The following is a 25686-nucleotide window of genomic DNA, read 5'->3' as shown; positions in this document are numbered from 1 at the left end:
TATGCTCAAATGGTCTGGCGTGATACGGCATCCTGTTTCCTGCAGTCCTTTGTACTGTCGTACTGTAAACATGGCTACCCACGCACAGAAGACACCAGCCAGCTGATCAGAATAGTATTACCATTTACCAGTTTAACTTTTCTATCCAGTCTTTGTGGAAGATGTCTGTATCTCAGTATGAAGGAGAAAGGTGGGTAGGTTACTCAGGGTTACAGAATAAGGTTGTGGTTTGGGTGGTAAAAGTCAAGGGTTATAGGTCAGACACTGCGGGGTGCCCTCTCCAGTTCATGGGTCCTGCGGTTGCGTCCCTTCTGCCTATCCTGCAGGTGTTTCCATTTGGCTGCCAGCCCTTGAGCATGCGTGTGAGCACGAGGGCTCACAACCTTCTGCTGCTGTTGGTGCTGCTGGTGTGTTTGTGCTTGCTGCACCAGGTGAGCTTTCTGCCTCCTGTGCTTTCTCTCCCTTTTCCATACCTGCTCACAGAACTCATCCACACTGTTCAGAGTTGGGTGATTGACCAAAGACAGGAAGTCTCTGTACCACAGCTTTTGATTGGGGGTTTCTTGAGGTGGGGAGAGACCCTGGGCAGGGACGCTGGCTGCGGCAGCTTCATCCCTATGCAGCAGATCCTCCAGGCGTTCAGTGTCAATGACCTCCAAGGTCACCTTGAGAAGCGTCTGCATGAAGCCGTGCTCCACCGCCTGGCACAAATAGATCCCAGAATCCTTTTTGTTGAGTGTGCGAATCAGTAGGCCCCGGTCCGTGCGGATGAAACGTTCTTCTGATTTGATCTACAGAATGATGGCAGCGACAGAGACAGAGTGAAGGGCACAGAGATACAGATAAGAAAGATATGAGATTAAACATTTTCCATATATCTATTCCGCTATACCGTGTGGCTGTTTTAATTACACAAATGTATTTCACAAGAATCAACTATGGCATCAAATATTAATAAAATATGATACTGTATTATCTACAGTTTTGTTCATTATGAAGTACCATCCATCATTATTCAGATTTTATCACACAATAGATTAAGTGTGTGCTGAGGTAATTCCTACCTCTTCTTTGCGGTCATCAGTAGAGTGCTGATACTGCCAATATGTCAGGGCTCTCTGAGATTTGGGACTGCACTCAAGAAAGGTGCTGCTGTTCTCCACCCCATACACAGTTTTATCCAGGAGAGTCGTCTGCCCACTTAGTTCATCTGGATAGAAATCAGAATATGTTAGTCAGCAGGTTTGTAGCAGTAAAGTATATGATTTTGTTGCAGATATTATCAGTTGGTATAATGGAAGACCAGTTTTTGTGATCATTAGTTGATTTCTGTATTAAATTATTTCTGCTTTTCTCTGACTGAAATGTAAAATTCTTTATAATGCCTGAGATAGGAGCCCAGTTTCCATTTGTGTCAATGACTGTCTTTTACATTACATTTGTCTCTCATTTTCCTGTCTCTTTTTTATCACACTCAATCATGTGCATTTTGCTCCCACCACAGAGGCATTCACTGGAAGAAATGGGTTTAATACAGTCAAGTTGGTGCAATGCTATTCAGTCAGGTCAGTGTTCTTCTGAATGATTTCCTAAAACTTGATGTAAATTTTTAAATGCAGCTTCCAGTGAGATCTGCTACAAAATATTGTTATTCTCCCTCATTCTCTTGTTTCTTTAATCCTTACTTTATAGAGTGATGTTTTTTAATGAAAGTGCTTGATCAAAAAATGTTCTGCCTACTGAGTAGGTAGTAACAGGTAGCGATACTTTTTGTGTTTCTGAATTACTCCTCAAATCCACAGCTTTCGTTAACATTTTTATTCATTTTGTGTGTAAATGTATAATCCTGGTGTATTAGAAACCAGTAAGAGTCCTGCTTTTGGACTAAGAACACTAACAGGGCAGTAGAGTGGAGGGCTTGGCGACAGGGAGGAGACTTGGTGGATTCCTGACCATGTTAATTAGAAGCTACACATGGACTCACTCTAATCTTCACACCACCAGATACACATAAAGCACACACATTCAACTGGCTTCTCTACTGTTTTGATCACATAAGGAAAGGCCAGCAGCCGCTTTGGGACCATTTTTATGTTCAAAGAAGAAATAAATCCTTAAAACAAAAGCTCAACATGTCATTTGGAAATAAAAAAACATATGTTACTAGTCAGAGCAATAAAAGCGGTACTAAACCCAACATAAAAATGTTTTATTACACATTGCCTTGATTATACAATAGTAAGTGAAATACATTTTCTTTTCAATTATGTACCATGGTGTTGCAGATCTGAGCATTGTGTGAGTGGGTCTCCATTCCTGATATCTTGCCTCCTTGTTCTCCTGCAGAAACACAAATATAAACCCTTCATGAGTCAGCAGACAAACCGGCTTCCTTGTATGTGTGTGTGTGTGTGTGTGTGTGTGTGTGTGTGTGTGTGTGTGTGTGTGTGTGTGTGTGTGTGTGTGTGTGTGTGTGTGTGTGTGTGTGTGTGTGTGTGTGTGTGTGAAGATGTGTGCAAGGAGTTTGTGTTTAGGTGTGTATTTGAATGTGGTTTCGATGTGCAGCAATAGGCCAACACAAATAAATAAACTAACAGGAGCAGGCAGCCCATAGCATCGTAGAAAAGCTTTAATTATAGGGTGTGTATGACGGAGGAATTCAAACCTACTCAATCATTCCAGCCTGTCATTCCTCTGGGTTGCAGATGCAAAAGAGATGGAGTTTCAAATAAAGTGTGAAACATAACCCTAAGGATAAGAAACTATGGAGACACCAAAGCAAACTGATATCTTCTACCCTCTGCTTCCCATTGTCCTGACCCAGCGTTGGTGTGTTTGGTAATTGTAGATAAGAGTTTGTGCTGGCTATCTTATGTTAGACCGTAACACTCTGGAGTCCAACTACCAGCGAGAACAGGATACTGTGCAGCTAGCATTCAAATCAATAAGCCCCACGGAGCTATGAGTGGGAGGCTGCACAAAGAGCACAAGTACACACATACATGAACACATACAGATCAGTCCAGTACGACAGCTATACTACAACCGAACCTCTACCAACGACCTCACCCCTGGTTCACCCAGACAGCCTCCAGACATCACTGACATTGGGTCTCATTTACGGTAAACACATGAGGCAGGTTATATTTCTGTCTCTCTGGTAGAAACACGACCCTCTACCTTTAGGGGGTTTTGGCAAATATACAAAGCCTGCACTATAAGTGTGCCCTAGCGCCAGCCCTGAATCGCGGTCTGACTGCATATGTCCTGAATCACCATGTGAAAAGCCTTATAATCTGGTTGTACCTCTGTTAAATATAGTCAATATTTTAAACTAAAGTAATTCTTAAATAAGCATTACTCAAACATGTGTTGTACATTGTGAAAGTTAACATCCAAAGCAGGTTGCTCTAACTGTGTGGAAAACACATATGTTGATGTTATACTTTTCATATTAAAAGGGCATTCTAACTGTGCTACTTACAGTGTGTTTCAGTTTGAGAATGTGTTGATTTATCCAAAGTATGCTTTAAAACTTGCCAGATGCATTAAAGTAATGCTGCTGTTTGAAAGTATCATATTGCACTTTCAAAAAATAAGTGCTCTGTGTTTTGAAGCTCTGATTAGTCGCTGTGTAAAAGGTGTCAGGCAGCTTGTAAAACACAATGACAGGGTGGCGACATGACATGAATGTGGGAGTATGCATTCAGTACCTCTTAGCCATGGGAAAGTATCTGGAGCACTCGGTGCCATCCCATGCACAGTAAGGGTCCCTTGCCAGGCAACACTCAGCACAAGCCTTCCCATAAACCTCACACCGATGCAAAGGCATCTGGGACACACCGATGTCTGAGCCCAGATACAGTTGTTGCTGTGAGGATAAAAGAGAGAGAGAGACTTTAAATATACAATATTTTATGTCTGAGGAGCTTCAATTTAGGTTTTATGTCTGGATGAGCAGTGTGCTTTGAGTAATATGCCTATGTTTGGCACAGCTTGTGTGTTTGCAAAGTGAAAATACAAGTCAGGAATGTGGACAGACTATTTTCCTACAGTTGCTAAGCACCCACTTACCTGTAAATTAGCTGTCCCGTTTTGTCTCTCCCTGCTATTTAAGTTGACGAGCTAATTGAGATCATCTCCAAGTGTTCAAAACAAGTGCGTCTTTGTTCTGTATTTTATCCAAACAGCAAGGTGCGTCACTTATGAGGAAAAGCTCTAACTCACTATGAGACAGAGTTTTCAGACAAGAAAAAAACCCTTTTTCATTATGTATCATATCTCCGTATGTTTCTCCCCAATGCAGTCCAAGAGGCTTATCTCCAGCCTTCACTGAGCTCATTTAATGAAGTAATATTCTTTTCAGAGTAATCTTGATATCAGCTTAAGATCTCCTCTTGGCTAGGGTGCCGCTATCGTTTTATTTTACAGGCAATAGGAACAACAATTAATACCTGTTTTGTTGAAAGTTCCATCGCTGTAATGGCTGTTGGCTCCTGCAACGAACAGAAAATGACAATAGAGTAGATTGATTAAACAACACCCGCTGATGCTATGGTCATTCTTTATCCTTTAAGAAAATAACCTACTCTGAAGACAGTCATTTCTTCCAATAGGACTTCCTCGAGGTCATGCCAGGAGCCTCTGGGGATGGATACAACTTTCAGAATCGTCCCCATGTCTAACACACAAAGGAAGCACACATGATGCAATATATTATAATGAATAATATATACAGAATTTTTTTTACATAATATGGTAAATTATTATATTGTTTGGGATATGAGATATAATATAAGATGAGCTAGTAATATAATATAACATAATATATAGTCTAGTACATGAATAAAACATAGAATAGTAGGTAATAAAAGGTCAAATTTAAAGTATGTATGTAAATGTATACCTGTGCCTATGAACATGACGTCGTACTGGCCATCTTCTGCTTCTACTTTGTCCACCACTATCTGGGTGAACTGGTAGTCCACATCTGTTTTGACTATGATTGGTCGATTGTTAATGGGGTATACTGGGTTGAACATGGCTGGGTGGCTTCTGGCAAAGGTTACGACTTCATCAGGAAGGTCCTTGGTTGTATCAAACCCTCCAAACGTCTTGCTTGGGCACTGTTGAGAAAAAAAAGGTTAAGTGTTAGAAGAATTATGATGTAGGACATGAAGTAGAATTAACTGTCAAGCTCAGTTCATAACACGCTGACGTGCCAGTTAATAGTGAACTGCACTCACTGTGCCGGGCCGCGGGTATGGAACACGTCCCTGGAATGGCACCCACTGATAGTTGGGTCCATCTCTGTGAGCGTAAGGACCCAGGAACACTCTCCTGATGTCTGTCATGCTGTACATACACACAGCTGAACCTTTGAAGATGTTGCTAATGGGGCAGAAAGAGTGAGTCGGTTAAGGAAAGGTCAGGTTCTTGTTGCAATCAGTGATCACAGCCAAGTTTATTTCCATGTCAGACATTGTACCTGGAAGTGGTAAATACTGCATAGATGATCGGGCTCTTAGGATCCTTTGTGCTCATGAGAAAAACATCCTCTGAAAGCCAAAGAGAGGACAATGTATATTACAGACACATTCACCACTGACACGATTGCATTTCATCTTGAGCAAAAAATGTGCGTAACACGTTTTAAGCTGCGGGAGCAATCACTCACGTAGTTCATCAAAGTGTGTGTCTATTCCATTACTGCCAGGCACGGAGCAAATAAGTCGCGCCTTCAAGAAGGTGGTCCACTTATTAACCAGACTCCTGTGGCCTCCCAGGTCGTTCTGTTGGCAAGATCACATGCACAAGCTCAGCAGGGAAATTCATTTATTTGGAACTCACAGAAATATTGAGACAATTGTTGTTTTATTTTATACAGTTTCTTTCCCTACTTTAGAGTATACTAATATATCATAGCATGTTTAAACAACCTTCCTTGAGTTTTTCTTTTTATATGCTGCTATATGTCTGTAAAATAAAAAATACAAACACTGGCTATAAGATGTTGATGGAGGTACTTGCACTGCCTTATTTCAGAATTTCCTACTGCTGAGCTGAGAATATATGCTTCATTACCCTCTTGTTAAATGAGGTGTGGCGTTCTTTAGCTGGCTGCATATGGAGCATGAGAACTGCCTACCCTATGCAATGGATGGTCTCATTCTCTCCCTCTTACGCCTTTTAGAGCATACTGTAGATACTTCATTCGTCATTCTTCATTCATATTACAAAACAGATACGGAAAAAATGAGAAAGCCCTTCAAAGTTGTAATACGTTAAACTTGTAGAACTTGTAGTGTATGTCAAGGCTTATCAATTAATCTTTTGAGAAACCAGATTCGGTGTCTGGTAAACTGCATCCTCCTTACAAAGTAACAGCAGAGTCTTACCTGCTCTGATCATGAGGTAGTATCGCTATGATAATACACTGTTTCTATGATAAATGTTTGCATTTGTTGGTCAAATGACTATGGATGCTTGTTAACTGTCTCCAATAGTCTTTACATTGACTGATTCTTTCCACTAAATAGATTTGAGCCTTACACACGACACACTGACAAATCAGTGTTTAACACATACACCAAACAGTTTATTTAAAACAGATTAGGCAGACGATATGAAACATCAACTTTACATTTACTGTGATATAAATATTTCAGTGCAGGATGTGCTTTCTCTTAATTACTCAAGAGGCCTGTCAATCAACCAAACATCCCATGAATTTCCCATGATAAATAATGGATTTTTAGATGTTGTGAAGAAACTATTATCTAAAGTACTCTATGTCCCAGCACATCCTAAAAATATGTGCCTCTGCGCCTCACAGTAATGTGTTTGTTTTCCAGATCATAGCACACAAACACAGAGGCACAAAGTGCTGGCTCATAAAAATGTATCCCAGTTGGTGTTGATTTATGACAGTAAATTAGAATGTGTCCAAATATGCATAGGCCAAAAATTAATACCACATCTTGTAAAATGGATGGCTTGTCTTTCGTCGAGCATAGCAGATTCCTGACATACTGGGTAATCAGAGATTATGACAGAGGCACGATATGCAGCTAAATAGGCGGTTGAGGCTGGACATTACTCGCTGATCTGCAGTCAGCCTGGTGGAGTTCTGCTAAATGAACAAGAGTAGGATTTGGAATGTGAAAGCTGATACAAGGCCAGTGATTTAACATGACCATCCCCCTGAGCTAGAGGGTGTAGCAGACCCAATCAGTGCCAAAGCCTGGCATTAGGATAACAGTGCTGCCATTGAAAGCGTCTTTGCCTCTCAGGTTCTGGTGACATTTAACATTTCTCTCAGGTTTCTGTCTTCGGGGGCTGATTGTACCATACACAACAAAGCCCACTCTTCTCCAGGCTAAAAATAATCACAGATAACAGCCCCTGAAACCTGCCATTATGAAAGCCACTCAGACACCCGTCAAGTGTTTTTCCAGATACAGAAGCTATTTCACATTATGTCGGTGTGAGAGTGTGTGTGTCTTTGTCTGAATTCTCCTTTGTGAGAGCCGGCCTGTGAGAGTGTGTGCTTGAATGGACATGTCTGTGTGTGTTAATATGTGTATGCGTACTTTGCAGAGCTGCCCGATGCGAGCATGTGTGGCCTTCCCAGCGTGCTCTCCGTCCATAGCATTCTCTTTGAAGAGCAGGTAGATTTTGTCATCTTCCGGGTTGTCGCTTTCTGGAATTAGATGAACGCCTACGAACCTGGGATCTGCAACACATAGAGAGATTCACATTTGAGATGAAGGAAATCAAGATATGTATCAATTAAGTGTTAACGTTATATCTCAAAGTGTTTATTTATTTAGCAGTTTTCAAAAAAAAGTTTATGTGCCTCCCAATAAAAGCATTTAGTATCAAATATCAAACAGACAGGTAGTTGTAGTGAACACAAGAGCAATAAGGACAGCAAGTGATCGGTATGCCTTCATTTTAAGAGAGGTACTCAAGGGCTCATGCTTGTAGAGCCGGTTAGGTATAACAAAAGTTTTATTGGATTCTAAACTCCACCTACAGCCAATGGAGAGAAGCCAACACTTGAGAAATGTGCTTCTTGGGCTTTGTCTTTTTTAGAAGACAGGCCGCAATATTTTGAGCCATGTAGAAAAAGCAGGATTATAACGAATTACAAAGACAGTTGTGAGGACATGTTTCTTGATATCAGCAGAAAAAAAATATTCCTAGAGACAGCTGCAAGGTCATTTGATTTATCTGGGACAATACTGCACCAAGTTTACTTTGTTTTATCTCTATTAAAAAAAAATATATATATATATATATATATATATATATATATATATATCATTGTCCATTGAGTCCAGGCAATCTTTTAGGTTAGTTAGTTTGCTGAGACCATCATATTTGACGGATAAGTACAGCTGAGTGTCATCCCCATAAAGTGGACAGCGATATTAAAACTATTAATGTAGAGGCCTTATGGTAGCATACCGAAAACAAAAGGCGCAATCCAATGTTACAACATCAGTCTTGCCATTACCAACTGCCATTTACGATTCTAATGATAATACATTTTAGTTGATTGCAAAATCAAGGACCCAAAAATTGTTGCATAATTAAAACTGCTCATGGCTACAATGAAAGTTAACCAGTGATTTTCCTCCTTTCTCTCACCATTTAGCCACCGGGAGTCATGTTGCTCCGTCCTGATCGGGTGATGCTTTCCGAGAGTGCGAAAGATGGCAAAATCCCGTCCCATGAAGTCAGCTGATGTCCCAGCATACAGTTCTCCATCTGAAATTAAGAGGAATGAAGTGTTAGTTTTAGTTAGTTTTGTACCACTGGATGAGAAAACAATGAGTTGATTTCCCCACAGTGATCCATGTGTAAAAGTCTGAGGAATTGTTCAGGGGCTTAGCTGTACAGGTTTAGACGCGGAGTCCTGAGAAAACATAGACAGTGATGGACGTTATGAACATCAGGAGTGTGAAATTGACATTAACACAGTAGGCAGGCTGAGAAGGGAGGCGAGGGAAGGGTGAACGGATGGAGCGACACATGAGGAGGGACAGGACAGAGGTGTAAGGCAGGGGGAGTACATAATAATGGTGAGAGGGGAGAGAGAGAAAGGGGAGAGGAGATGAAGGGTGATGGGCTGGAAAATGGCCATCTGCTGGGTTAAACGGTATGATATAACACAATGTGACTGGCCATAATTGGGGGTAAATAGGAAAGACATGCTCACATTATTCTGCTTTATTTGCAAAAGATGTGGTTTCAGTACAAAGAAAGCTCAATAAAGCGTCATCTACCATGCACGCCCAGCACTTAAAGGAGGTATATTCAGATTGAAATAGAGTTTGCAGTCCTGCCAATGAGGGGTTCCCAGTGTGTAAATACAAACCACAGAGCTGATCCCCTGGTAATGAATGACAGTAATGCCCCGTTCTGTTTTTCAAGTTTACTCTAAACCCTATATATCTTCTGACATGAAAGAGTGAAGTAGAGGGTGTTTTCAGGACTCCCACGTTTTTATATGACCTTGCTCTAACACACAGAAGAACAGCAAAGTGTATCCGGTCTTTAACTCACCAATTAGCATTGAGGCAGTGAGTAACTTGGGATCATAGGGACTCTTCCCTCGGCCATTTTCTACAAGAGACTCCAGTTTGAACACACTGTCCTGGACATGGAGAGACAGAAAGTTACACGGGTGGTAGTAAACTGTCAAATACAGGGGTTCACATTATTTTCAGGCATTAAGGAGGCAAATTAAATAGAGAAAAAAAGAGTTGCTTCAGTTTGAATGCAATTCTCTCAAGGGAACAAGTTTTGCTGTGACATCCACATTGGGAGAACATTATGGTATTTTAGGAAAATGAGCATTGTAACAACACACAGAATCCAACAGAACAGAATTTGGACACAATTTTAGTCCAAAAGGTTGCCAAATATTTCATAGTGAATCACAGAAAAATGTGATGCAAAAGTGCAACATTTTGGTTTGGAATTAACCTTAATATGCGTGTTATTTTACTTGAAATAGTTTGCTTATAAAGCAAATACAAAACATAATTTCATGCCATGTAGTGTGTAAAACATGTTTTATAAACAAATAGATACATCTGAGAGAATGTGTGAGACTGGAGCACATTTCCCCCGTTATATAGTCTAACAGGAAAGGATTGAGAATGAAAACAATAAATCCCATCACTCTCTAGGATTTGGTGATCTCGACACTCATAGGATATCCATCAAAAGAATTACATGAAAATGTCTAAGTCATGACTTATATGTAGTAAATGGATCTCATCAGAGATATTTCCTGCCTCTAATTGTCTGTAAATAGCTGTCTAATGAATAGGAAACACACATAAGTCTGACTCGGTGACATTTGGAGGAGAAGAGAGCAATTTCCTCTGCTCATACTGAAATGAACACACACACACACACACACACACACACACACACACACACACACACACACACACACACACACACACACACACACACACACACACACACACACAAAGACACAGCAGTTCCAAATTAGAGTGATGAAACCCTGTGTGTGATTTTCCACCTCATTTTGCAGAATTAAACCATTTTTATGTGCTTAGCAAATCATCAGAGACTGCAGTCACACTCGACTGCACATAGTCCTTCACAACTTTAAATACTTAAACTTTATTATGATATGATACTTAAACTTTATTATGATATGAAACTTTGATATGAAGTGGAGGCAGTAAAGAAAACTAAATGTGCCCCTCTACCTCTGGTTTCTTGCCGACCTCCAGGTAGGAACAAACAGGGTGGAAGGCTCCTGTCCCGCACACATAGAGATGGGTCTGGTTGAACGTCTGCAACACCTTTATGAAATTCGAGCACTCCCTCTGATGGACCAGAGACAGAGAAAAGATTAAGCTGGATGGATAGTCGACCTTTGACAAAAAAATATATTAAATTCACAGTTTTCACAGTCTTTGGCACCATGGTCGTCCAAAAGCTAGTTGTGATAGCAACTGACATTTGGGTCAGTAAGAAAGTTGTGAAACAGCTGCATATATAAACAGCTCAGACCTCACTAAGAGCACAGGTCACAGAGAAAAATCCAATACTTAAAGAGAGAAAATTGTAATGAAAACAGAGAGCAAAGCCGACTGTAATCTACTGTAATTCCCCAGAGAATGGCCTTTTCAGTGTGCTGAATAATATTTCTGAAAATTATATTAAGACCAGACTAAGCTTTATTATCCATGACGCTGTATCTTTTTCAATTCATCTACGATCACACAAGCTATAGTGTTTCTCTCTGAACTCAGTGAAATCTCTAACTGCTGGCTTCAGAGATTTTATGCATATTTGCTTTGTAATTTCCCATGGAATATTGTGAAATCAAATGAGGGAATTAGACCTTAGAATAATAAAAGAGGCAGTTGACAGAAGTCAACCACAATAATCCTTCTGTTTACCAATCACTTTAATACAGGCCAACGTCGGCTTACGTTTATTCTGTCAGTGGATAATACATAAGGGATGTTCTTGATTCTGCTTTATATTGACCTCTTATGTCTTTGTTTTATAATTATTGTAGGAACATAGGCATAATTATCACAACAGGCATCTGTATTTGTTGGATGCATTGCTCCGATGCCATATGGCATATTTCCTTGTGCTATGGGAGCACGTGCCTGAGCAGACCTGACCTCAAATAAAACTGAATGTGTCATCACATATTCAAAAAGGAAAAAAAGAAAATAGCACAACAATTTATGCATGACTAAGTTTATCTGGCTTGAGGTCATCTGCACATAGCAGCCTCTGTTTGCTGAGCTTTTGTTGTCATCTAAGCAGCTGTCTTTGCCTGGATTTAAATGCCCGCGTGCATGGGTATATCTGAGTAATGGACATCATTGTTCCAAACAATAACACACTACTGTAAGTATTTGCTTGATCTCTCTGCACATTGATACTCCTCATACCTATGAATATTTGGAAAGATGATGTAGGCAACAGGACTAAAACCATACAGGTGTGTCCAACATGTTATACCTTGTATAAAAATCACACTTACAATTCAATCAACCTATGCTAACCTATGTTATCCAAATAGCTTGTTTAAAAAATGTATTTTGTTTAATTTTAGATTTTGTTGCAGATCCAAAGAAGTGAGCCCAAGGATTAAAGATAAATGTGCAACAGAAAGCACAAAATATGAATATTAAACTTAAACAGAACATTATTTTTTCCTTTATTCTGCTAGGTTAACACTTTGTTTAGGGATTGCTATGTTTGGCAATGACTTGTAGCTGCAGCTTTCTTTTTTCTCTTGTGGGTCACACCTTTCACACCCATCAATCGCTTTCTTTCCTCTCAGCTTTATCTCTTGAAGTGTTTGCTTGCAGTATATCAGGGGACATCAGCAGACTCACTCTCCATCTCTCTCCAGCTTTCTTTAATTCTCACTCTCCTTCGACTCTATAACAGAAAGACCACCCCTCCGGGCGCCTTATTCATCCACGCCACAATGTTTACAGAAAACACACAAAGGATTTCATGGTGCTTCAAATCAGCCACACAGAAGGGCAGGAGAGCTTGGCCAAGGCCCAGGCAGCCAACTGAGGCACAAACAGCATTGCCATGATTTTAGATTCCAGCATATTGCCTTAGGCTCTTTTGAAAATAGAATTCATAACACAGCTTGAAGGGAGCAGAGACAACCTCTCAGTGTGTTTACACAGAGTTTCACCACACCATACAAGATGCATTCAAACTGGACTCGGCCACAAGGAGTTGTGATGCTTGGCTTGTCATGCAAAGGTTGAGTGAGGTAAGGAATCTGAAAATGCCCTGCATCTAAATGGCACAACAGCATTTTTTCTTTTGTTTCAGATCCTTGATCTTCGAAGCTCATCGATTTATTCTAAGATTCTTAGCCTAAACACATAGATACACTGTACAGCTTTGGAAATCCAAGATGATTAAGTGTGTGTGTTTTATTCTCAAATATATAACTGTAGGGCACAGGATAAGAATAATGCTCATCATTATGAAGCTTAGTGAAAGGTTTAACTTTATTATTTAAACTGACTGAGATTGAAGACTAAACCTCTAATAGGTCCAGTAGGTCTGGCAGAGAGCACAGCAATTTCCGAGGCTTCAGTCTATTAAATGGAGTGCCCAGAGGCTTGTGATTTTGGACAAATGGCGGTGTCGATCTTGGCTCTGAGATTATAACCAGACCTATGGTGAGCTACAATAGGCTGTGAGTTGTCTACATGACAGACTGAATATGTCAACACAGTGAAATAAAAAAATAAATAATAGCATTTATGATTAAAATGTCATATATATGGAGCACACATGCCAAGTCATCCCAGCGTACTCCCCGACCTGCAGAGTTGCCAAACTTTCAAAGCTCAAGAGAACAAAGTCCCTCTCAAAACATCTGTTGGAGTGGAGGGGCAAAATGATGAAACCCGACTTGCCAGATGGATAGTTTTAGCTCTTACCGAGAGATCTTTTCCTGCCCACTTGCATTCATCTCTTCTGGTGGGAGAAGCCAGCCAAGGGATCTGCAACACAGACACAGTTCCTGTGCATGTTAGAGAAGAATCAGCCCCCTCCTCGAATCAATTTAACATAGTGACTCAATACAGCGGCTGCTTGTGTGCACGCATGTGTATACATGCGGGTTGAAGGGGTCACAATGCGATTTGTTATCCACTTTGTTTCAGTTTACTCCATTATTAATCCAGGTGTGCAGAGAGCAGCTAACATGCCTGGCACAGCGTGTGATCGTGTGCGACAGCCATGGTCTGAAATATTCACGAGGCTCTTTTTTGTAGAAACAGAAAAGAAAGTCCCGAGATACCTGAGCCCCTGACTGGCACTCTGGATGGAGACGTACACTCAAGGCAGATATTAAGTCGGTCAGAAATAAAAACAATCTTAAAGTCATGATGAATTAATAAATGTATGAAGCCACTAGACAGACACTCAAACAATGGTTGTACCTGTGCGTAGTCTCTGCTGATATTGAGGAGGTTGAAGGAGAAGATGTGGTCCTTGGCTCCCACAATGAGTCTTCCTTTCTCCTCGTCCAACAGGAAGGTGTGGTAAGCTGAACTGTTGGCGAGGCCTTCAAACGTCACAAGGTTGTTGGACTCCAGCATGTCTGCAGAGAAAAATGGAAGGAAAAGTTACGATCAGCATAATATGATAATCATTTTGGGAAAATCACAGCAACTGTGGGCAGCAAAAAATAAAGAAACCCACCAGGTCAATATTTATTTAAACTATTTTATGACATTTCCACGGGTGTCTGAAAGACACAGCCTTGGTTTTAGAAAGCTTTCAACATTTCCAACCACTTTGAATTTCTGTGACCACAAGTTCACCTCTCCATTCACTAGTGTGTCTGCTCTGTTGTAGTGCTCCACATGCACTGAATAAGTAAAAGAAAAGGTTGTTTTGGCCAATACCTTATAGACTGTTTTTCTTTATTTTATCAGTTTCCTTCAGAGCTTTTTTTTTCTTTTACTTTTTGTGTAAATGTTGTAGCTTCCATTCCCTTAACAAAATGATCCCAGGACTAGAAGTGTAAAGCTTGGCCAAGCAAGGCAACTGACAGATAGTGAAGAACCACTGCCAAGCCAAATTGGACTGGGCAGGTAATGCCAACACTGGGAGCCAATGGTCAAACTGTCTGCATGGGGAAGTGACCTTGACCACAGCAGCCAAGCAGAACTTGTTACACTTTCAGTGGAAAACTGGGAGGAATATATAATGTTATATAAAGCTGCTAATATTTTTTAGTCCAAACTGCAGGATTACTCTAAACCACATGAACTATCCAGACACGTTACCATGGGCTACAGCTCACGTTTTGCAATGTAATGCAATGGTCTGCCAAGTCTGGCAACAAAGGAACATTTGCTTTCACAGCGGAAAGCCAAACTTGTCACAAATAGACATTGAGGATCTCATTACCGTAACAACCTCTAAAGGTGGCATTATAATTATGGCATTATAACAACTTTTGTGTAACATGTGCATACATATACATACACACAAACACATTCATGCTCTGTCCTTCTCACATTTTGTTCTCACCCACAAAGTCTGACCACACTATGATGGCTTCCCATTGACCACTCACACAAAAGAGTGGAGAGTTATGGAGCAAAGGAGAACTGGTTCTTTTTTGTGCTCTCTTTCTCTCTCTTAGTCTTTCTTCGGAGTAAATAGCAAATACGTTCATGAATGTTTTAGCGTGGAGAATGCCCCCTCTCTGAAGTGTGTCAGAACCCGAGAGAGTGAGAAGACACAAGCTGTACAAGAAACGAAAAATTGGAAAGAGGGGGCATCTGCTCTTACTCATTCATAAATGCTGACATTTTAATAAGAATTTAAAACATGGGTCTTAAAAGTTGCCCAACAAAACATTGGTAGTTTTAATCTGAGAAGGCTTTAAAGTCTTCATGCATTTTTATAAATTTGATATCCATCCGTAGGCCACTTAATTATCTTGTACAAGATACACAAGAACAGCTAAAAACTAAATGAGAAGAGTAATACAAGTTGTAGCATCTCAATATATGGAAAAAAGCTGGATTTGAAAAAGGAAATGTGTTCAAAGTTGAGGAAACACAGCTGTGGGAGACAAAAGGAAAAAAATAGAGAACCTCTTGGCTCTAGTTACAAACGTCCTCATCTTCGTGTAACATTTTGGCTCTGGCACTCAGACAAACACAAACCTTTTGTTCCCTGACGTACATTGTATACTTGCATGAATATACACGTACATTCATGTGAATGCCGTGTTCACATGTACGCACACATGCAAACAACTGTACACACAGGATGGTAATATACAATGGGTTGACTTTGGGTCTTTATTGTCATTGTTTCCTGTGCAGATTCCTGGACAAATTTAAGTATAAACTCATGGTACTGTGTGAGCCGGCCAGAGAAGTTGATGTCTAAACCTGACTTAGTAATTGTAAATGTGGATTTAAAAATATTATTAAAGTTATAAAGAAGAGCTCTAGTCTGTAGTCATTAAGATATATAATGAGACTTTTTCCAAACCCAAAGCTGGTTAAGACATTATGTAGCGATGCAGCGTTATCCATTAATACATAACACAATTTAATTATGATCCAATAAATGTGTCCACACATTTACAGTATCAACTTTATCTTGTATATTTATTTATGTGTCTGTAAATCACAGACACACTTACACTAGATCACTCTATTTTAATTTTATTGGGGGGATTTTCTTGGAATATTAGTTCCCTTTCTCAAGGTATAATTGGGTTACATTTAACACAGCCACTGTTTAAGAACGGAAAGAAGCTTGCTGTCGTAAAAAGTTGCAGTGAAAGTATTGCTTAGTACAGTCCATGCTGTGTCCAAGATTTATGCTCCTTAGTAACCTTGGTGATCAATCACTAGTGTAAGCCCTGGACTGACAGCACACTCGACTGCTACCTCTGACCCTTTCTCACCTGCACCAGTGCTCCGTTTGTGTGCGGGAGAGAAAGTCGAAGACAGAGAGAAGACCTCCTTCACATACAGTAGTTTAGCTCCATAGAACTAGGGGATACTTTTGGCTTTGCATATTGTAGCAAAATCAAACTTAGTGCATGACATCCCGCAAGGTAATTATACACACAATTACACACACACACACACACACACACACACACACACACACACACACACACACACACACACACACACACACACACACACACACACACACACACACACACACACAAACAAATGCACATTGAGAAAAAAACAGAAAACAATGGAGTTTCTGTGTAATTTGTATATAATCTGTTTATCTAAAGGAAATAAGTGATAGCCCACCGAATGATACACTTGTTTTATAAACAGCAAGGTGTCAAGGAGCTGTAGGGAAACTGCACAGACCTAATGACTGCACTTCACTTTGCCTAAAACCACATCCCTGTATGAGAGAATGGAGAACAGAATCACCACATCCACCCACCACAGAAACACACACACACTTCCCTGGTTTGTGAAAATTGTCTATGTGAGTAGTGTCCATGGCAACAGACCATTCAACAGAGACCACTGCTAAGTTATTAAAAGCTATTCATCCAGAGACAGATACTCTATGGGTATTGTGTGTGGATCTGTGTGTTTATGGGGCATGCTCTGATGAGTGTTATTGGAAAGAAACAGGATGTTTCCAAGCCATGCCAGAGGCAGTAGCCTATACATGTCTGAACTGGTGTGCCCTCTGGTTAAATAAACAATGGGTTGACACTCTGTGCATGGATAAAGTAATGTTGCTTTTCTCCCATTTATCCACAACTTCAAAAGTTTTTGCTGCAAAATGGTTTCAATACACTGGAAGCTGTGTGACAAAGTTTTTTATAATAATACGTCTCTAATGTTGTGCTACATAGAATATGCTTGGCTGTATTAAAAGAGATATAGACAAACAATCAGGCAGAAAGACAGAGACACAAAGACAGTTGGATAAGCACATGTGTGGCCTATAACAGGTGTCAGCTGCTGCCCTGCCATGTTTTACGAATTTTCTCTTTTAGCCCGTAACTGTTGAGGTAGGGCTGTTAAGAATCATCCTGTTTGCTCCCTTCCCCTTTCCATTATTTTCCTTCCCCATTTATTTCCTTAAAAAACTATTTTACCAACTCCCCCGCCAACCCCAGCCCCCACTTTCTCAACACTACTATATTCTGTTATGACGAATTTGTGAGTTGGGACAGAGAGAGAGGAATAGGAAGAGGAAAAAATGGAAAGTGAAAGAGAAAGAGAGAAAGTGAGAGAGAGATAAGGGGGCAGATGGAATGGATGCAAAGAATCAACAGTCCCATGTGAGACTGATATAAATAAACTCTTTTAGCCTACATTCCCTCCGTCTTTCTCTCTCTATTTCTCCCTCGACTGGAGGGCACAGAGAGTGTTATCTAAGTGCTTCCTTAGAAAAAGCAGAAACACGTTTTAACAATAGCCCATGTGTGGCCGCACTGTATATGGGAAGGCTGACATTTGGCCCTGGTTCAGCAGCTTCACTGACTTCATATGGCTGGAGTGTATGATTGCACACTGACAAAACACAACGTATCACTGTGTCACTTTAAGTGTATGCAGTCATTGATTCATCCACGCCTGAGGGAAAACACCACTAAGCTTCATCAGTCAAGTAATTTGTTCAGCGTCAAGCAGAAATGCAGGCAAACACCTTCAAACCGCCAACTCTCACATATTGTAGGCCGGTCTGCACACTTCCCTAGTTTGGGGTTAAAGGTTTTTGCTTTACGAGATATTTTGCATTTTTCAGGCATTACATTTTTGAGTTACATATGTTAACGTAAACTTTATTCGAATCATAACCTATATACATGAAAACTGACCTCTACATTTAACCCATTCTAAGCATCTAGGAGCACTGGGCTGCTGTGAAGTACTCGGGGGAAAAACTTTAGGCTCAGTGTCTCCCTCAAGGACCCGTCGCCGTGCAGACAGTAGGAGGCAGGCATTGAACCACCATCCGTGTTGCTTAAGGAGAACTTGCTCTATCTGCTGAGCTACAGCCACCCTTTTATGTTATCTATGACTGGGCAATACTTCAATATTGCCATGTAACATCATATGGCATGATACTTCTCTGTTGTTAAAATGTATAATTTCATGCTAGTTAAACCTATCAAAAGTAGTTGCTGATATTTTTTTAAACACAGCTCTGTCTTGTGTGATATATCATAGAGGTAACACGTTTACTGCATTTTAGTTTTACGTTGTAAATGTGATTTTATTCATACATTTGCCATATTGTAATTTGCATTGATATTGGAAAACATTATTATTGATATTGTGATATTGATGTAAGCCATTCGCAACACATTATGCTTGTGTCTCAGCCAATGGCCGTGAACAGTGTATATTATGTAAACAGACGTATCTTACTTTGCAGCTGGTACAGATGACGACTTAGAAAAATGACTACAAAGATCCTCTTAGAACCCCTGGAGAAACAAGTCAAACTAAAACTGAACACTCCCATCAAATCCTGCTATGAAACAAACATGCCTGCAGTTAGAGGGGAACAGACTATTCAGAACTCGAGAAAGCCTCCAAACATCCAGCTCTCTAAGTGTGTAGGATACCTTCCCATGGCCATTCAGGGCCATTCAGAGTTTACATGTGCACGCCCCAAGAAACCCAACTCCACTGTGAAGATTCTTAGAGTGCTTATGGATTAAAGGTCTTTAAGAGAACTTCTCCATTCTCCAACTCTGATTAAAAGTCCATTTGCACCACAATGAAAACAAGAATAACACGAAAACAAAAACAGCTGAATGTATGACTACTACGATGAAGAATTTTGAAACCAAGGGGTTACTGCTGTAGTTTCAATTTTCTTGGATCTTTTCCTCCTTGGTACTCAAGAGTAAGAATTGTGTTGTAATGCTGTGAATGCATTTGCCTGTGTGTGTGGGTGTGTGTGTGTGTGCAAGCCGTTGGCTCTGATCAGTAAAGTGGTGGATAGGTCGAAGTGAAGGAGAAGGGAAGAGTACTTTTGGCAGTACTAACACTCACATCCTAAAACAACACTTTCCTCAAATGGGGATTATGCTTTTTTCCATCAACCAGACGCCACTGGAGGCACGGGTCCCTGTGAGGGTGGACAAATCGCAAAAGTTTGTGAACATTGCAATGGCTACCTCTGTTTTTAGTCGCAATGGGAGGACAGTACAGCATCCATACATAGTTTGACAAGCCTGTGCTATTTCTAAGTGACAAAGTAAATTTAATTCCTAAGGGAAATTATATGATATTAAAATGCTTTTGCCCAAGGTTTGAAATAAGAATGATAAGCCTGAAGCTATTGTTGCAATTGGGCAGTTAATTACTTACATTCAGCCAATATAAATTTGGATTCAAATGTTATAATCACTGTTTCCTGCCTTTGAACAGATTTACATCCTGCTATCATCTGTCCTTCAGTTACCTACAGCATCTATCAGAACCAGCATAACAAGATGCAGACATTTAAAGACGGTTTTATGTGTAAAATGTTGTTGTGTATTTTGCTCTAAAATAGAAAGATGGTCCCCACTTGGAGCGTAAAGAATGACTGAAGTCTGCTCTTTGCCTGAACAAAATGACACTAGTCCCCTGTTAAATGGTATGGAGCAACGTTCACACTCCTACACTAGTACAGAAATCTAGACAATCTTTTTGTTGCATGTGACAAAGTAAAATTCTCACTGTCTGAACAATGTTTTGCTTTTGTAAAAGAAAATGCTTGCTTCAAGTAACTACATGTTTGTCTGTGTGTATTCATACACATAGTCTTGATCCTCTTTCATTAAATTGTTTGTTACTATTTCATTTAACCTGTGCATGTTTAGGAAATATTTCTGAACAATTATTTGGTTCACAAAAGTAGAATATTCCAGAAATGCAAGACTATATCCACATAATGTTTATTGTCCATAGCATTTATATTATACACAATTTAGATTTGACTAGTAGGTCCCCTCTTTCACTGTTAAGACTGAAGGAACATAAATATGCAATAATGGCTGAATAGGGAGCAAATTTACAAAGCAAATATCCATATTAAAAAAAGATCAAATCAGTATGTTTAATCAGATTTTTCTATATTCATGAATTAATTTAAAATGAATGCTCTGAAGATGCCAGAACAGCCTCAACAAACTGTACTTATTAAGAGCAAATGAAAAATGTATTTAATCCACAGGACAAAAGGAACCCCTTTAAAATGCATTGTTCGCCTTTCCACACAGGTCATAAAAATGACAAACAATTCCACAGCTAAACTTGAACTTCCAAGAGAGAAAATTACAGTGTATGTACGTGTCTTCAAAATGCGTTATATGATTAAAGATTAGATAAAGCAAACATATTGCTAATACTGCAGTTTGTGTTAGTGCATGCAGCTAATTGACTTCTGATTTGCAGTTAAAACATAATTCTCATTTAAAGTGTCCGTGATTATTTTAGTAATATTTGAATCACAGAGAAATGTCTAAATACTGATAACATTAAAGTTGAATTATCCATTTTTGTAAGAAAAAAAAAAACACTCATTGGTTTATATTTGCAGTAATATTCTGGGAAAAGACCTTAAAAGTAAATTTTCTATTGCAGTTTTTTTTTTTTGTTGTGTGTGTGTGTGTGTGTGTGTGTGTGTGTGTGTGTGTGTGTGTGTGTGTGTGTGTGTGTGTGTGTGTGTGTGTGTGTGTGTGTGTGTGTGTGTGTGTGTGTGTGTGTGTGTGTGCAAGCCGTTGGCTCTGATCAAGAAAGGGGTGGACAGGTCGAAATGAAGGAAAAGGGAAGAGAAGGAGTACTTTTGGCAGTACACACACTCGCATCCTATAAAACTTAAGTACCCCTATTTCCCTTCCCTGGACAGCAAACAACATGTGCTCTACTTCTTTTGCCCCATAAACTTGCAAAGCCATACAAATCTAAGTTTACTCCTCGAGGATTCACTAACCTGGATTGTGTGAATCAATCTCATATCAATTTATGTCAAAGGATGTGAAATTACTCAATTGATGGTTCTGGGGTGCACTGTAAATCCACGGCCTCCCACTATCTCATCATCACCATGTCACTTAGTTGTTGATACAGTTGGACCTTAGCTCTTGTTTAGGTAGCCATGGGGTACCATTTTGATCTTTCCCCCTACTCCACTGCCCTTCTGCCCCTCAACCCTCGCTTTCAAAGATCTGTTAGAATCTCCTGTGGTTCAGCGAGAAGTGTGTGTCTGTGGTGGCTGAAGTTGGTATGGATGCTTTAGAGAGTCTAGCAGTGATCATTGAGGGGCTCATTCTGTGGGGGAGCAGGATGCCGCTTAGGTTCACACCTTTGAGATAAACACTATCCTGCTGCGTTCATATGAGTTAAGTATTCAGTAGAGTTATAAACATGTTATAAACATGGTGTGTGCATAAACATGGATGCCTGCACACACCACGATTTCCCCAGTTTTCCCAGTGACCTGTAGGGGTCAGAGTTCCTTTACCTCACAGTCCCATGTGTCATTGATCAAATATTCCCTGCTCAGGACTGCACAGTTTCTCAGTCTGTCTAAGCGGGTACTGCTCTGTAATTCACCACAGTGGATCATATGATTCCCTCCTCTTCATGAGTAAATCTGAGTCTGCTTCACTTGTCACAGGGGTAATAAATAATGTATATGATGATATAAATGATTCATAATGCAATAATCCCATGACACTTGCCTAATGGGACCTACAATGGAATGTTTGATAAAAATTCTACAGTATTATATGAATCATATTTTCACCACGTTCCAGGCATGGAAATTATACCTGTTCGCTATTCTTTGGCTATAACTCCTCAGCCAGATCTGGTGCCAAAATTGTCCCCTCCAGCCAAAATGCGAATGAGGTTTAATGGAAATATTGAATGCGGAAATGACAGCCAAATAACCAAGCTGGCCAGGCTGCTACCTGAAGGCCTGACTTTTAATATAGATATCACTGCATGGGCGTGTTTCCCCAAACTGACAGCATGTTGTTTTAAGTGACTGATTTGCTCACAGGTATCATTAGCTAACTACAGATGGCCATGTAGTTATGTGTGTATGAGTGTCTGTGTGTGTGCGTGCGCATTCGTGTGTGTATAATTAAGGATCTCCTGGTGCTGAGTGAGAAAAAAGTCTCTTTGGGAAAGCCATCTGCTGAAACAGACCTACACCATTCATCCTGAGTATAATTACCATGCTGGAAAGAACGGAGCGAAAAACTGACATCCAGGAGGAAAAAAAGAAAGGGAGAGAGGAATAAATGATGCTCAACTGCCAGGGAGTCCTTGTCAGGCACCACTTTTCATTGCAAAACTGATAACAGCAGTTTATCAAAACCGGGACTGAGAGACAGGAAGCGAGAGTTTATCAGGGAAAGACTTTTGTAGTAAACAATTTAGTTGAGATACATTAGGCAAATCAAGTTTTTTTCCCAGACACCACTTAACTGCTCTCTTTTTGGCATAGTGGTAATTGTGCTGAATTATTCCCATTAATTGCAATTTATTATTCCCAGCTGATCAATTTACTGAACCAGTTTAATACTATTTTTCTACACTGACATGATGTTTCAATGAAAACAACATATTTTATTTATTTTTTTCCAGCAAAACTAAATGGAATGGAACATAATACAATAATTGAAATACTTAGCTGAACATTAAATGAGAACTTGCTTTAGAGACACGCAGGTGATCTAACAACATATAAAACAGATTTAAAGTTACAAAAGGGATTGTAACTACCTGACTAAAATCATGATAAAGAAAACAGATATGCATTATTCCAACACACAAGGAGCATACATCTAAAAGCCATAATTCTTTACAAGTTTTGTGAAGAACATCTTGTTTCATCCCAGTTTGCTTTGCTGGTATTTTTTTTTTACAGATAATCAGACAGAAACTATCTCTCTGCCTCAGAGGGAAAAAGGATCTCACAGTTGCTGCAACTTCTTTCGAAAAGCTTTTCTAGTCACTTCATTGGCACACCACATGTGATTTGGGGTTTTGAAACTACTTGATCAAGAGGAAAGGCATTAGGACATATACTCTAATTCAGACAAAAGGTGAAGGGCAGACACATTTAGAGATTTACAATTTTTGACGGAATGCACAAATACAAGGAACTTACCTTTATAGGACAGTTTTAGCCGGGGTACGTTGTTCTTGGTCTGTTGGGCTACGCTGCCCTCCATCCTGAGCAGAAACAGCCCACACAGCAGCATAATGCTGCCCCAGAGAGAGCCCATGGTCCTGGGGCAACAGAGGCCAGAGAGGTCCTTTAAATACACTCCTCCAGTGCGGTCAGTCTCAGATCTGGTGTACTAGAAGAAATGTTCCTGTTGTCCAGCGATTATGGATAAATGCTGGTGGGTCAGTCCAGACTGGTTCTCAGCAGGTCTCGTCCCCTGCCAAATCAAAAACCCTTTCGTGTTCCAGGGGTCAAAAGCCAAAATTAGAGTCCAACTCCAGAGGACACAGAACCTGCAAAGCAGAGTTGGGGGTTACCCGTCAATGTCACTGAAAGTTAGCCTCCCACACCAAAATGTCCAAGGTAAACTTAACCGAACCAAGCACAAATAAGAGATCTTCACCGTACTAAATACGAGGAAAAATTAGAGGAGCTGTTTACGACTGCCATAGTTTTCTGTCCTGGTACCTAACCAGCATGCAGCTCTTTCTGATCAGCCATCCACGTTGTCACTGAGTCTCTACTCTTTTTCTCAAGAGAGAAAAACAGGTCCAGTTTGTTTCAGCTTCTAATCCAGTTTGCTTCGTAAACACAATCTGCACTGACTCTCTCTCTCTCGTCCCCATTCACACTGATTTTCTGTCTCTCTACTCAACACTGCTCTGGACTAGTTTAGCGCCACTCAGCGCAGCTCTGCCCTGTCCCCACAGCACAAGACACACAGTGCAACTGAGAACAGCTGAGGCAGACAGCATAGTCATAGAGAGAGAGAGAGAGAGAGTAAGACAGAGAGCGAGAGGGAGGGATAGAGAGAGAGAGAGAGAGAGAGAGAGAGAGAGCGGGATTGAGAAAAGAAGAAAGTGCAGTGCAGGTGGGAGAGAGGGTCATAGAAAGCATGAGACAAAAAGAAAACAAGGTTAGGGCAAAGCAGGAGGTTAGGAAGAGGAACACTGAAGCAGAACATTGAAGCAGAACATTCTTAGAAAACGCATTCTTAGAAACAATTTTAGATTCAGTTCTCAGTATAAATGAGACTCCAAAATATAGCACACTATTTTGCAACTTTCCCTGACAATTACCAAAACCCAAACACGCACAAGAAAAGCACATGAGTCCTATCCCCACGAGGTGCGCAGTACACTGAATCTTTATCAAATAAACCCATTTTACTGTTAACCACATGACATTTTTCTTTAGCTCTCACTTTTCCTTCCATCTATCATTCATTGTGCACAGCATTTATTTCATGTTTTTTTATGTATATATACAGTTTTTTGCGCATGATGAGAAGCCTATCTTTATCATGAAATACATTTTACATTATTTATAATCTCACTAATTACTAAGTAAATTCAGAAGAGTCAGTGGGCTGTGTTGTTAAAAGTCATCCACTTTTAGTTTCCTGTTAAAAACTTTAACAGTAAAGAGTATCAGTGATTCCATTACATTTAAAATCACTTTTTTCTCTGCTTGGTGAACAAGCCAGACAGGGGGACTGCAAAGAGACTCTACCAACTGAATGCTATTTAACTGGCTCCTTTGCCATTTAAAACATCAGCAATCTACTCCAACTGAGTCTGATGGATTAGTGGTGAAGATGACATTACAGTATAGTAGCTCATGATATGTATGGAACAATCTGGACAACAGACAAATACATCTTGTCAGTTCCTTCTCTCTGGTGATGGCGCCACTTAAGTTACAACAATCACATGGACGAACACAGAAGTTCCTTGAATTAAGGTACTTTCAAGCATAACCCAATTTCAAGCTAAACAGTCTGCTCTATGGGTCAAAGTGTAACAAATCTCATTCCGTGGAAAATTAGAAATGTTCTTGTACTGAGCAAACAACATCGTCCCCGTTCTATTTCAAAATGAACAAATATCTTAACAACAATAAATCTCTCTACTGACATTA

At 40.1% G+C, this 25686-nt stretch overlaps 1 protein-coding gene across 1 annotated transcript; it reads right to left on the bottom strand.

Annotated features, from left to right (window-relative positions):
- Positions 1-257: 257 nt before the first annotated feature.
- On the bottom strand, positions 258-23824 carry sema3ab (sema domain, immunoglobulin domain (Ig), short basic domain, secreted, (semaphorin) 3Ab). Its single transcript, XM_054619181.1, has 17 exons — positions 23707-23824; positions 14001-14161; positions 13497-13559; positions 10758-10877; positions 9574-9664; positions 8656-8775; positions 7593-7735; positions 5678-5792; positions 5489-5558; positions 5247-5391; positions 4907-5126; positions 4590-4681; positions 4455-4496; positions 3714-3871; positions 2273-2340; positions 1065-1210; positions 258-791 (listed from the first exon to the last, which is right to left on the bottom strand). Exons 1-17 carry the CDS (start codon positions 23822-23824, stop codon positions 258-260), a joined length of 2406 nt encoding a protein of 801 aa, XP_054475156.1.
- Between the last annotated feature and the right edge of the window lie 1862 nt (positions 23825-25686).

Source organism: Anoplopoma fimbria, chromosome 19 (genome assembly GCF_027596085.1).
Source record: "Anoplopoma fimbria isolate UVic2021 breed Golden Eagle Sablefish chromosome 19, Afim_UVic_2022, whole genome shotgun sequence".
In the NCBI taxonomy this organism is placed as follows: Eukaryota; Metazoa; Chordata; class Actinopteri; order Perciformes; family Anoplopomatidae; genus Anoplopoma; species Anoplopoma fimbria.
The sequence above is the reverse complement of the archived record's forward strand: the minus strand, read 5'-3'. Positions and strand labels throughout refer to the sequence as shown.